The sequence below is a fragment of the Ciconia boyciana genome, chromosome 4 (assembly GCF_034638445.1).
Source record: "Ciconia boyciana chromosome 4, ASM3463844v1, whole genome shotgun sequence".
Classification (NCBI taxonomy): Eukaryota; Metazoa; Chordata; class Aves; order Ciconiiformes; family Ciconiidae; genus Ciconia; species Ciconia boyciana.
In genome coordinates this window covers 73340638-73355142 of record NC_132937.1, presented here as the reverse complement: position 1 = coordinate 73355142, position 14505 = coordinate 73340638, and the positions used below count along the sequence as shown (strand labels likewise).

The window sequence follows — 14505 nt, the reverse complement described above, 5'->3', positions numbered from 1 at the left end:
CTTTCCTGAGTTCTTACTATTGCAGAATTACATTGTCTTGTGCTGTCAACAAAGTCAGTATTGAAAACATTGGTGTAGGTTACTGAAGGAAAAAGATTCTTAGTGAAAAGTTTGAGGGAGCTTAATTTCCTGTCAAACTCATTCTATCAATCCAGGCAGGGGTGTTACTGAGGACAGAATAACCTTATGAGAATGGCATGGAAGCAACTTGTTATATTTCAGTGTGGCATCATTATAAGCAATGACTGTGTTTTAGAGCAGTCTCTCTCACTACAGCCCCTTTGGAAGGGTAAATCTTACTTAAGTTCTCCATCCACCAAGAAAAAATGAATTCTCTCCCATACAGGTCACACAGAAAGCTGGGAAAAAATGCAGATGCATACCTAAATGTCAGTCTAGGGAACTATTTTCTTTCCAGGTTAGTCCCCAGGATTCTCAGCAGTGGTGATGTGAGTGCTCCTTTTATAGCTCGGACTGTTAGTTGGCTCTCCTAATATTTTGGATTTTTTTTTTTTTTGCTTGTAAAATAATTAAGCTATGTTTATGATCTGTTGCCTTTGTTTAGGGAGAATTTAATCTTTTTCATTTCCCTCAAATCTGCTATCTAGTAGAAGAGTACAACTGAGTGCAACTGTCCCTCACAGTGCTGAACGACAGTAGGGAACATAAATTTAGCAGAAGCATACTTTCAATCAATACAATGATATCACTTCCAGAATGCTTTCTAAGTTCCTTCTTGATCTGCCGTGATGAGCTCTGTTACCTTTTTTCCACTTTTCTTTGCTGGTAACACACTCCTACATATTCAAGAGCACTTCTTAGTGTACTAGAAAATGCCAAGGACAACCTGAAGTTGATGATAGCAAGGGCTGATGTGCACAGAGAAATGAATGCAACATGCTAGAAACAAAACTGGCACTCAGAAACTGTTTTTTAAAGATGTACTTTCAGTGGCCTCCCAGAGATTTGCAAAGAGATCAGATGCAGAGAGCTCACGTAGTTTATCTACTGAGAGCTGAACTTGAAATGAATCAGCCATTTAGGGTTTGGTCTCTGAATTTCAACTGGCTTCAACCTCCAGTCTGCCAAAGTGCTTGTCATCAATAAGGCAATGAAATGATGAACCCTAGCAAGCACAAACCTAGCAATGCAGGATGATAATAATTTCTAAGCAGCTAATTTCATGAGCAGTCAATGAGTTCCCTGTCCCCCTGGAGAGGGCAAACAATATTTGTTTTGGCAGTTATCTGCATCTTCACCATGCTTTGCACCATAAGACAAAGCTGACTCCTCATCCTGCAGTGAACCACTCCTCATCCACTGGAGCACTTGTATTTATTAGGGTCTTGTAGAAACACAAGCCCAGACCTACACTAACTGGACTAGAGCTTTCAAAATAAGAGGGAATAATGCAAAAATAAAGATTTAAAAAAAAAAAAAAGAAGAAAGAAACAGCTTTCCACATATGGTAAACAGGGGCTGTGGAAAATAAATAGCTATATCTAGTCTAAATTACTGCAGCATCCTGGGGAATTAATTTTACCAGCCTTGTACTAAAAGGAACGCTTTCATTTGGCAAACCAAAAAATTGCAGGAGGAAGGAAGGAGGAGGAGCAGCTTGTACTCCATGTTCTGATCTTAAAAAGTGCACACATAAACACAGATATATCCTATGGATTTATTTGTAAGATACATAGCCATAACATAAACTCTAAACTTATACAAGCGATTGCATTTTTGCATTTCCAGGGTCCCTGCCATTGGCTTCTGGGAAGTTTTTCTTGTAAAAAACTAAATGCAGACATTCGAAACACAAGAAATCATATCCCACTTTGGCTAGGAGCTCACCTGCTCTGCATCACTGGAAAATGCCTCTGTTCTCATTGGAACCTTCTGCAGCATGACCCCATCCTGGTGATCATAGAACAAAACTAAATTTTCACTGCAACCTATAAGCAATTAAACTGTAATTGTTAGTGTGGAATATGTAACTACTCTTTCTTCTTATCCTGTCTCAGCTGCTTTGAAGAATAGAATTGACCCAGATTTTCCTAATTGAAGCCGCAAGTTGGGTTCTGGGGGAGAGATTTTCCAAAGGACCTAACAGGCTTAGGAGTACAATATGTACAATACTTATCTCAGGCCCTGTGGTCATGAGTCAGTGTGGTGATTTCAGTCAACCCTCCAGGTACCTAAAATCAATATTTTGGAGCCTCTGATCCTATGCTCTTCTTCATGAGTCAGATATTCTCTGCTTACTCTGGAGATTTTTTCTGTGATTACAAGATGGAAGTCTTTGCTATTCAGCAGTAATTTAATTACCTCCACTCCTGAAACTTTCTAAACTTTATTCCTTCTCACTGAGGCTGTCCATTATGCAGTAAGGCATTGTTTTAGTATGGCTGCTGCATACACAAGAGGAAGCAAATTAATGTATTTGCAAACACAGAGAAAAAGAAAACGTTTTCTGCTGAGTATTCTGAAAAATTCATGATATGTGTACCTATGCCTGTTCTTTCTCATAGAGAAAGAACTTGCTTCTTGGGAAGCAAGAACTCTTGCTTCCCAAAGAGGAGTACATATGTTCACAAACTGTAGTTCACACCACCTGAATGTAGTAACAGGAAAGAAGCATTTTAGGTGCGACCACCTAGCATAGTCCAGGCAGTTGAGCAGTGAGCAGAATGGCCAATTTGCTTCAGCATAGACTCAGCAGCCATAGTGGATCAAGCCAAAACATGTTTCCTGTCTCTCTGTTTTAACTATATATCTGGTCCCACCTCCATTGAGACCAATGAAAAGATTCCCCTTGATCTGAGTTTGCAGCAAATTCAGTGTCCTCCACAACCAGGCACCAGATGCAGCTCTGTTTTTCAGTTACGCAAACAGCAAGCATGTGACAATTGTGATGTTGCTTCCAATCAAGGTAAAGCAGCAAAGCTTGTTGAGTACAGATCAGATCTGCTCAGGAGAGCAGTGCTTTATCTTCCACTTTCTCCATTGTGGGGCAGCAGAAAAGCAACTTTCAAATCTATTGATTTGGGCAGCACTACTCTTAGATGCTGGGGGCAATGGGTATTCGCATAGGAATGTGTTGCAATCCTGCAGCTAATCAGAATGGTAAACAGGTGTGTGGTTCTCAGGCAGCAATGTTGCCGGTGGGGAGAAGGAAGTGACTGTCAGATTGCCCCAGTGTCACCAGAAGAAGATGCTGATGAGAGGCAGATGAAGATCAGATGAGACTTTCGAAATCCACATCTGCATCTGATCTGTGCATGTGAAGCTGAAAACTGCAGGCTTCTGCGTACCTGCCATAGGAGCCCCCTGAGAGAAAGAGGGGGTAAGACTGAAATGCATACTGTAAGACCTGAACCAAGATAGGTTGTGAATGAAGAGCTGCTGTGATTTTGACAGAGGTGAAAACCTGAGCTAGCAGAGAGGAGCAAGGCACATGCAGCCACAGGGAACTTGTGGGCTGATGGAGCTTTGGGTGAGGTAAAGGACTCAAAGGACAGAAGCTATGTCTACAAATAACCTCTGCAGGAAAGCTGGCTGAAAAACTCTGATGGCCCCCAAGGAGATAGCTTGGGAACATCTATTCTAGGAGAGATGAGACATGAAGCAGAAACTGCTCATATATCTATAGCTCTGCCTTTGCATCTTAAGTGCCCCCTTCCCAAAGTTTAATTGCTCTCCTTTTGCTCTGTCTGGCCACCTCTCTCCTGAGTTCTACTCCTGTTTGGCTCACACACAATTGAACAATGTAATTTAGGACTGCAGTTTTCAGACTTTGCCTTGTTCTTTTCCATTGTTAATCAGCCCTCTTCCACTAACACAGTGACAGGGTCCTGGTCAGCAGAGCTATGAAGCAGCATGTGGTGACAGGAACACTCAGACACACACACATATCCCCCTAGGGAGTAGCAGGGTCTGAGACACCCAGCACTCTCTCTCTTACCTTTCATTCTCTACCACAGCTGGAAAGTTGCACGGTTCCCTGTGTGGCAGGCTGTGATTCTTGGTTTACTACTCCTCACAAAGCACAGAGATTATCCAGGGTCAGCATGGCTGAGCTGTCTGAGACAGTCTGGGTAATTCTAATGGTGCAGAGCTTAGACTTAAATGGATAAATTGAGGGGCAAAGATAGTGTCCTCCTTTCAAATGTGTTAAAAGGCTTCCCCAGAAGTTTTCTGGGGACTTATCCTCTCCCCCTCTCCATAGCAACTCCTTGGACATCAAGCCAGGGATAAATGAACTGATCAGAAAGACAAGTAGACCAACAAAAACAAACAAACAAACAAACGAGAGCCAAAGTTCACACACAAATGAAATCAAGAGATCCCTAATCTGAGGTGGAAGAAGACCCAGTGCACTTTTCTGGGCCAGATCCACATCAAAGCAGGCTCTGTGTGCTGAAAACAGATTACTCAGGGCTCTGCGTTTCAGTACTGCCATCTCCTGTAGGAAAACCCTTCTCTCATTCTGTAACATCCCCAACTCAGGGGCTTGGAGGGAATAGACGTAGGGGAAGAAAAATATGCTGTTTCCATTGCCACATAAACACACAGCAGCACTCTCACCACAGGAAGATCTGTAAGCAGTACTGTAGCATCAGTAAAAAGACAAAAACCAGACCATAGTCCATCACAATGGCAGATAATTTCCTAAGCCTCTAACTGAAAACTGCTTCATCTTCACCTGAAACTTAAAGCCAAAGATATGCTTAACAGCCTGTTCACTTACAGAGAGACCAAAGAAATCATGTGAAAAGACTTCAGGCCTGTATAAATTAAATACACATGGAGTCTTTTTCTGTACCCCAGGCTCTCACAGTTGTGGAGCTAAAGGTCACTGCTAAACCCTACCTGTGGCTCTCAATTTGTTTCAGTCCTACATGTAGTCCTGGCAGAAGGTTCCATGAGGTAATGATGGGAAGATCTTAATTGGTCTGGTTCTCTAATGGAAGAGAAAAAAAAAAAAACTTAGCACACATAATAAATGAAGCCCAAGAGGACAGGTGAAAGATAAATCTTTTTGCAATAGCTGTGTCTTTTCAGTTTTCCAGATTTCTTTTAAAAAGGCATTTCAGAAAGAATCAGGTTAGACATGAGGAGAAATATTTTAATTGTAAAAGGTAGTTACGTTCCAGAGCAGGTGATAGTTCTTTACCAGCTGAGATCTCTAAGAAAAAGACTGGGTCAGGTCAACTTAATCCTTCAGGTGGAAGGGTGGGAAAGTTGCCCTCTCAGTGTCTTCTCTAGCCATATGCTTTCAAGTCTGGCTGATAATTTTGTTCTTTTTTTATTGTGTTGTGGTTGGAATGTGAATGAAATTTAATAGACAGGGCTGTGTAAGGAGAGACGAAGTCCTCCCTACTTTATATATGAAGCAAGATAAGGAACAGGCATTGAAATCTCTTGGTAGCTTTTAAAAGCTCAGCTGGTAAATAAAATTGTAATTCCAGAGATGGCTGTATCTGCCACATCTGTTCAGACATAGATTCAGTACCACCTGCAGCTACACAAAACCACTGAGAAGAAAAATTCCCTGAAGAGAAGTGTAACCAGTATCATTCACATGCCAACCATTTCCCAGAAACTAAAACTCAGTGTTAGCTGATAGGCAGTATTATTTCTTGGGATGCAGACTGAAGACCAATTTCAGGCTCTCAGAGCACCTTGGGAGGAAGAGGTGTTTCCTGAGTGAAAGAAGAGCAGTGTTACCACTTGTCCACAGTGAAAACAACCAGCCATGAGCAATTCCTAACACCATGGGTGGTGCACAGCTGTGTTGCAGGGTGCCTGTATGCATACCTCCAGATGCCAATCACCCAGATGCAGCCACAGTGGAGGAGACGTGGTTGACAGCTGGTACAAGCCATGAAAAGTGCAGGCCAGATATGTCCATCTAGGACATGCTGTTCCATTACAAAATTCCTGCTACCCAGACCTGCCTGGGTTTATCTTAGCAAGACTTTACAACATTTACTTGCATCCCACTGCCTGCTGTAGCTTCACATGCACACCCTAAGTCAGCTGAACCTTATGTTAGTCAGACTTGTGAACATGTCAAGCTAGCCAAGGGAACATGGTTCCTTTCTCTGCTCCAAGGACTGAAACATGCCTTTGTTTATCTTCTTTATGTTCCCAGCAGCTGATGTGACAAGTCTGGGCTGCAGGACAGGTATATAGTATCAAGAGCACCAGTCCTCATTCCCTGCATATCCAGGTATTAGGAGGGAAGAAAAGCGTACAGTGAAAATATCCAGTGGTGAAAGAAGCTGTGACTATACAAAGTATATACATAGTGATATTAAATAGTTTATAAAGACTGTAAAATATGATAGTTCAACCACAGCAATAGTACATACAACTATGTGAGTAACTGTAATGATCTTAGCAAGTAACTATGATAACCTTAGCAGCACAGAATCGTGGTAAATATTAGTAGCATAATGTTATGGTTATTGTGTTATGGTTAACCCAACCTGCTAAGGCCAGCAAGACCACTTTGTTGGTCTTTTGAATCCCCATCCAGAGTATGGCAGTCCCAGGGGCATCCTGCCTGGCATGTCAAAGGTGTTCATCTTGCCAGCAGTTTATTCTCAGACTCCAGGATCCTCTGCACTGATAATCTTCTGCTGGTCCCACCATGCAGTCTTGCAGTTGTCTTTGTATCCCGCACAAAACTCCTTCTGCATTTCCTTAGCTTCTCCAGATAAATCACTTGTTGTTCCTAAGGATTCAGTTCCAAATCTGATCCAAAGATAACCACTCACTTGCACCTTGATTGCAGCTGTCTTCCTGGAGAGTTAGTTCCACACCTGACCGAGAGATAAGCAGTTACTTCTGCAAGTGTCTTAACTGTGATGTTACTGCTTTATTCGTCCTGTGGCCTAGATATTTGCTAGATAGATATGTTCATTTTTAGTAAGCAATGGTTAGCTTATCATAAGATATGGTAACTATATTTGTGGTGGGTTGACATTTCAGCTGCAGGCCTACCTTGGCTCAACAGTCCCCCTGTTCCTTGACACCCATACTGCCATTAGAGTTAGATCAAATTTCCAGCATGTCTCTGGTTCATGCACTTACTTTGGCTTCCTTTGGCTTACTTTGGAAAGCAGAAGGAATAGGGAGAAGAAAGAGATGGGGAGGAAGTTGATGGCAGCATTGTTAGTCTGGTCTTTTCCTGACATGCCGTCAGTGAGTGTGGGGTAAACCAAGGGCGGCCATGGTGTTTTTTCCACTACTCTTTCCACCTGATAACTGAGGACTCCAGCCCACCAGTATTTCACCAACATATGACCCAGTGAAAACAATCCTCATGTCACAGCACAGTAATGAATTTAGGAGCAGCAAGGTGGTTCACATACTTAAAATGTTTCAGTATCTTGCTGGGTTAGGTCCATAATTCTACATTAACTATATGGTGGCATGAGTGAAGGCTAAGCAGATAATGATACAAGTACAGCCTCTGATATTAAGTTTTGTGGTGTTTGACCTTGAAAAAAAATGAAACTGTTCTCATCCTTCAAATTTTTGAGATAATGCAATATTTCCCATCCTCAGGAAAGCCAGAGCACCAAAAAGATTCATTATTTATAGTTATATTTTTAAAAGTTATTTGTTGACTTCACCTAAAAGATTTCATGTGAAGACACTAAGATGCTTTTTTAAAATTTTGCTCATATTAAGACTTTCCTTTCTATAATTTGATTTCCTCTGAAACAATTTCAAACCTGAAAAATGCCATTTTATTCACCTATGAATCATCACAGCATTACATTTTGATTAATGTAAAGCATTACAAAATACCATCAAGTTTAAATTATAACACTGAATACTCAAAACTGATCCTTTCTTATAAAAATTGTTTTTGATGCAATGTCATCTTTCTCCAAGAGAAGAATACTTTTGTCCAAAATAAATTTGTATTTGGGTGTTACATATGTACTAGGGGGAAATGGCTTGTTTCTACGTGTTATAGCATCACTACAGGTAGGAACCAAGAAAAGATTATTTTCTGTACTTGGCATTTGTGCCAGTAAGCTGGAATGATAGAACTTGGTTTTCCTTAATGCCCTTTCACAGTGAAAAATCTCTTTCCAGGCCACATGTTGCCCCATTCTGCAGTGGCCCCATAAGACTGGCCATATCTTGTCAGAGCTAAGGTCTGTCTAGCACTGTGCAATTCTCTGAGGACAATCAGTGGAGGTTTCCTAAGGAAATGGGTCAGCACAGGCTGACAAGTACAGTGCTAATTACTTCATATAATCTTTGAGCTTCCCTCTGTCCTAGCACACAGTAGCACTTGAGTCGTTGTTTTTGTTCCACAGTTTCCTGTGGCGTGGATGTTTGTTCAACAAGTTCATGAGATAGAGGATCAACCCGCCATGAGGTGATCGTTGTTTTGAGATGGAGGATTTGAAAGCATGCAGGGGACCTGTGTGTTACTATGATTTGTGTTGTCTCCACTACTGCTCTTCTCCTCTAGCTGGCAAAGGAAGATAAAAGTCTGTAGATGAATTACACTGGGAATCACCTAGAGATATTTACCTGTGACTTGAAAGTGAGAGTGAGTATCAGCCAGCCATACAGACTGTCCACAGTCTAGCAGTGTATGTCATTCCCCCTGCAGTGGTTGTTGGTCCTATGTTGTGTCTTTTTTGTGGTGTTCAGACCTGTAACAAGTTGATCAAATGCTTCCTTTCCCTCAGATGTGAATGGAGACATCATTTGTCTTGAACATCTCTCCCATGCAATGTGGTGTGACTGGCATCCACTAGGTATAAAAATCATAAGACAAATGTCCTTAATGAACATTTTGACTTGGAAGAATTGATTTAGAGAACTAAATGTTTTTGAAGTTACTGGTTTCAACCTTGCATGCTGTCATCCTAAATCTTAATGATGACAGAGAAAGGAAGCAAGAATATTGCCTTTGCTCAGAAATGTTTAGGAGTTTCTTGTCAAACCCAAGAGACCTTTGAAATCAGAAAGTCATGACAGCAGCAATGCATTTTTTGCTTTACTGGTAAACAATTTGGTCTGTCCTTAAAGGAAAAAATGAAAATTGAAAATCATGAAAAGAGCATCTACTTCATGTCTATTCAGCAGTACCATACTATTGATACTAAAAAATACTGAGTACTTTGTACCAACATAATTCTTTGATGTTTTTGAAATCATATCTAATTTTCTTTTCAAAGTGCTTTTCAAGCTTGTTCATGCAGAATGTTTTGCTGGCCTTGGCATGGGTTTAGGGTAGTTACTTTATGGCTCTGATGTATTGAGAGCAATCTTAATTCCATTTGGTACTTTAATTAAAATGTAGGCATAAATAAAGGAATGGCTTTTACAAAGCAATAATTTTGACTCTGATACCTGCTACAGCAAACCTGAATGGCTTTCCTCTTCCTCACAAAGGTCAAATGCCTCCCTAATGTAGCTGAAGTGAAACAATTGTAAGTAATAAAGAGGGTAGCTCGCAGGTGTCTGTGTTGCTGTAATTTGCATGTTTGAGTTGATTTTTTTTTATGATGTATCACCATAATCTCCAAAAATTCTGTGCAAACACCTATGGAAATAGCAGCAAAACCTGAGAATTACTGAAATGTATGAAGGCTGAGGAGTGATGAGGGTTGGTAGTGCAGAAGTTGTTTTCCTTGGACATGCCTTCAAACTAGCAGTTGGAAAGAAAGTCCTAGTCACTGTGGGAGCTGAGATACTACAGCACTTCTCTCCCTAGTCTGATTCACTCTGGCATATCTTTAGTCCTTTATTAAATCTAGCAGTTTGAATATAAAATCATAAAATGAGATTCTGTTTACTCATGTAAAGTCTTAGTGGCGTGCCTTTGATTCTCAATGGGAGTAGCAAATTCCAGGTATCCGTTCCACTCGCAGGCTTAAGGATGTTCTCTTCAGACAGTATGAGTCAGCTTTACCCCCAGAAGTGCAGAGTTCAGTGTGCAAATACAGAGTTTCTCAGGAAGGTTTATTTTCACTAAGAGGTCTTTCTGTCCCACTTATACCAAGGGAACAGGGATGAGGTTGTGTAGGATATCTCCTGCATGAGAATACCTAAAACTGTGTCATTTTCACAGCAGTCTGCCTGTCTGTCCTATTTGCTTTATTTTGTTGATAATTATTTTTTCCTGAAGTTTTGCTGCATCCATAAACCTTTACCATAAAATCCTGCAGGTGGAATTTCAAAATCATTGCTGATGATGAACTTGAGCATCAGACTTGTTAACAGAAAAAAGGAGGATCAACACCAGTAGAATATCACCCCCAAACTTTACTGGCACAGAGCTTTTATTGTCTTTGCTAGGCTCATGACGATATAGTCCCAAATTCTCTCCTGTGCTTGTTTCTGAGTGATCAGGGCATCTGACCATCTTGTCTTGTGAGAGCTGTCCATCCACTGGGTTGTACTTAGGGGGCAGTTGTTAGGATTGATAATTTGGGTGCCTGTGTAAAAAAGCAAAAGCGGAATATTAACAGTGATGTTCATATTGCAGAACATGAGGTGTGTGATGGCTGGCTTCATCAATTATTTTGTTCAGTGGGTGACTGACAATGTGTTATCTCTCCTCTGCAGTATGGGATAAAGAAGAAGGAAGAAAAGGAAGCAGAGGCCCAGGCCGCACTGGAAGCTAATGCTGAAGGGAGTCTGACACGCCCAAAGAAGGCGATCCCTCCTGGCTGTGGGGACGAAGAGGAGGAGGAAGAAGAGAGCATTCTAGACACAGTCATCAAATACCTACCAGGGCCCCTGCAGGACATGTTCAAGAAGTAGTATCTGCAGACTGTTAGATGGGCATAAACAGTACTGCAAAGGATTTCTCTTTTGCCCAATGGGGATTTACAATCTTGCCATCCATCACGCAGCCCTCCCCACCTCTGCCCTCTACTGCTCACTAGGAGTCCCTTCGCTTCCCATTCCCTTCTGACTGCCTCTTTCCCTTTCCTCCACCCCAAGACTCATCCATTCCTTTTTTGTACATAGCCACACCCAGTAGATGCCTCTGAATGGATGTAAAGATTAAAAAGCTGCAGACTACACAACTTTTATTATAAGCCATAGTACTACGTATGTTAAATAAGGCAACTGTACATTAAGCATAGAAAGGAACAACCTCACATGCATTTCCATCCAAAGCCAGAAGGAGTGTTCACTAAGTGTGAACAGTGGCCTCTTTAATTTTCTTTAATTCTTTTATTATTATTATTGATAATAATTATTAGTCATTATAATTAATGTTCTTGTTGATTGGCTCACACTAGCCATTTGTTGTTGAGCACATCTGTCCTTGGAAGGGATATCTCAGTTCTCCCATGGAAGCAGAGCTTTTCTGTTTTAATTCCATCACTGGCGTAAATAAGAGATCATTTGGAAGGTAAATCATGCATGACTGACACAGCTGACATCACTCAGAACTGTGGAAGAGGTGAGTCATCTGCTCTCAGATGCTGGTAGAAGTTAAATGCCTCAGAATCTAAGCAAGAGTCATGTTACTTTGGGAATTAGCCATACACTTAACTTGAAAGAGCAGATTTGATCAGACAGTTGCCATCCAGAGAGCTGAAACCACAGGAGAGTGCATGGTGCTCTGTTAGAGGACCTCCCCACCACTTTGAAGTCAATGACCAAGTACATAGGCCACTCTGATTAACTAACCTTCCTCTGTCTGCCCAGTGCCATATTCAACTGTCCCATTCCCAGCAGTGCTTGCAGTATGGACATTTGGTTTCCAGTACATTGTTGCGGCTGTGTCCTGCCCACCCCTTCCTGCAGTGTGAGGGAGAGTGCAGTGGCCTGGATGTTAGCCATGGCCCTGGAGATCCAGAAGTCCTGAGTATGCCTGCTATGTATCATGCTAAATTACTGTGTTGCCTTGGGGAGATCACTTATTTTTCTGCACCACCCAGCTTCTCTAGATGTAAAATGTAGGTTTCAGTCTCTACCTACTATAAAGGCATAAAATGAGGATGCTTCTCCAGTGCTGTGCAGGAGCTAATAAATATTATAACAGTGTGTGGCATTCCTTGATGCTAGCAGGGTGGGAAGAAATCTCTCTCACCATTATCTTTGTTGCCTCTCCCAGACACAGATACAGAGGGCTTCTTGAAACTGCACTGTAGGTATTGAGTAACTGCGTAAGATAAGCCAAATTCTACTGGAGATGTTGACTTGCTAGTAAATACACAGACTCACATACATAGACAGACTTATTCTGAACACAGACACTCATGATAAGGCATCTGGCTTGTCATCTGAAGAGCTGATCCTGGAGTTTTTGCATTTGCCTAGGTCTCTGTGGTCGCTGTGAAAGCATCATGCCATCTCTTCCTCACAATCTTGTAAGAGAATCAGGGTTTGCCTGGCAGAACTAGCATTGTTTGTCCCTGTCATGGGAACAACAAAAGTTTCCGAAGTACATGGAAAAGATTTGGAAGCAGATACATGCTTTCTACTGACAACAAAAAGGAAAGTAATCATCTGAGACACTTTGTTATGTACCTAAATTAAGCATTTTACATCAATGGAACTTCTTTGATGCACTTGTTCAGTGGAAGTGAGTTTAGGCAAATATCTCAGCACTTTCCTGAATAAGAAATTTTAAAAGATATTTATGAACTTTTCAGGTAAGCAGAAGAAATCTGCACCATGGTTAAGGCAGTGAACTTGTGAACTCTGTGCCTTTTAGCAGCATCTCTCATAACAGGGAAAAAATATTATGAAAGAGAAGAAATATATTTATTTTGCCCTCCTCACCCAATTCTTATTCAGGTATATTAGTCCTTGCTTCTTCACAAATAACTTCAACCGTAAGTTTCTACTGAATCCAAGGTGGTGACTGAGGAAGTTTGACTGATCTACAAGTCAGAACCAGCTGATAAAGGTACAACTTGTTTCAGGCTGTATCTACAAACAATACACGTTCATTCACGTACAAGCTGCCAAGGGCTTCCCACAGGAAAGAAAAGGCAGGTTTTACTCTTTCGAATAATGTCAGTGGTTTTTTGCCCTAACTTTCATTTAAAGCAAGATGAGTGTCTCCCCCCTAAGACTTTAATGACCCAGAGCACTCTTTATCTCTGAATCAATGCTTGGGTATAGCATAGCAGTGCTGAGCAATTTATCATTTTCTAGGGAGAGTGTCCTACTCACCCCATGCAAATTCAGCAACTAGTAATTTGATCCTATTTAAGTAAACCTCAAAGAATTGAAAACTCTCCTTCTGTCACAAAGGCAGCAGCCTTTTTTGATGCTCTGCGACAGAGGGAACTAAATCCAACACCCCTGAAAGCTAAAAGGCAGAGTCTGGCTCTTTGTTTCAGCCACTCATTGGTAGTGAAATCTTCTAGCCCAGATCACACTCACACACCAACATCAAAACTTTTGAAATGCTCTGACTGATCTCTGTGGCCTATGTCCTCTAATACGTAAGTAGAACCAGCAGAAATGTGCCCCTGCTAAAAGGAACACATCCATTCATATTATCCCCTGGCCTTGTGCTGCAGAACTCTGCAAACAAACAAATAAAGAGGATGAACTCATTCAGCTTTGCTTTGGTCTTTCTCTACCACTTGCTTGTTGACCTTTCCCTAGTCCCCATCATGGACTCAGTTCCTCATCCAGTCAAATACCGTTCCTGATATAGAATCAGAATTTTCTGCCTGGTGTCCTCCTTGCAGAATGTTACTGCCAATTGTTTGTTTGTTTGTTTTCACAGTCTCCCTGGCAGCTTGATGTGCATATGTGTGCACATACGTGTGGAAGATCAGGAAAAGGGAGAAGAAAGGGACAACAGAAAGAAGGGAAGAGTGTTTGGTATTATTTTTTCTAACTGTGCCTCAGCATCTGTGACATTGAATGACTGGTCTAAGTCAGGGTCTTGTGTGGCCTGTGCTCAAATTTTGTAAGCAGGTAGTGCTATCCCTGGGCTCAGACCATTAAAAATACTCCTTTTGTGAGCGGAGCTCCTGAGCTGTGTGAACATCTGGATCCCAACCCTAAAGCGGACCATAAGAACTCTGTGCTGAGTTTGTTAGGCCTCATGCTAGGCTCACAGAGCAGGAAGGAAAGGGAAGGTGGTTTATTAAATAATGTCTACCGAGTCTTTTTATTGTGGGAGCTTCCCAGCCCAGCCATGCCGTCACTTCTGTACCTCAGCTCTCCACACCTGCAGCAGCCCTTCCTCCCTGGACAGCAGAGAGTTCACCCAGGTGTGAGCTGGTAATTCCCATTTTAATTTTCCTTTTCTTTCAATAAAGAAACATGACAGAAGATCTACAACAGGTCCTGGACAGGTTTTGTTTGGTTTTGCCTCACATAACTTTTGGTACCTTGCATGAGTTCTGGACCTCTCCTCAAGTCATTCCACTGTACCCAAAGTGCCTAAGCCATGCTGAACAGACTTGAGAGCAGGCACTCTCCCCTCCCTTCTGCCCCTCCATTTCCCTTCCCACTCTGAACTGGCAACATGGGACACAG

At 41.7% G+C, this 14505-nt stretch overlaps 1 protein-coding gene across 1 annotated transcript in view; it reads left to right on the top strand.

The window, feature by feature from the left end:
• The window catches only part of CPLX1 (complexin 1), a 113821-nt gene extending 102635 nt beyond the window's left edge, over positions 1-11186 (top strand). The window contains exon 4 of the mRNA XM_072859183.1: positions 10606-11186. Within this exon, the coding sequence (XP_072715284.1) occupies positions 10606-10803 (198 nt within the window). The 3' untranslated portion in view covers positions 10804-11186. The remainder of the gene's footprint in view (positions 1-10605) is intronic.
• The last annotated feature ends 3319 nt before the right edge of the window (positions 11187-14505 follow it).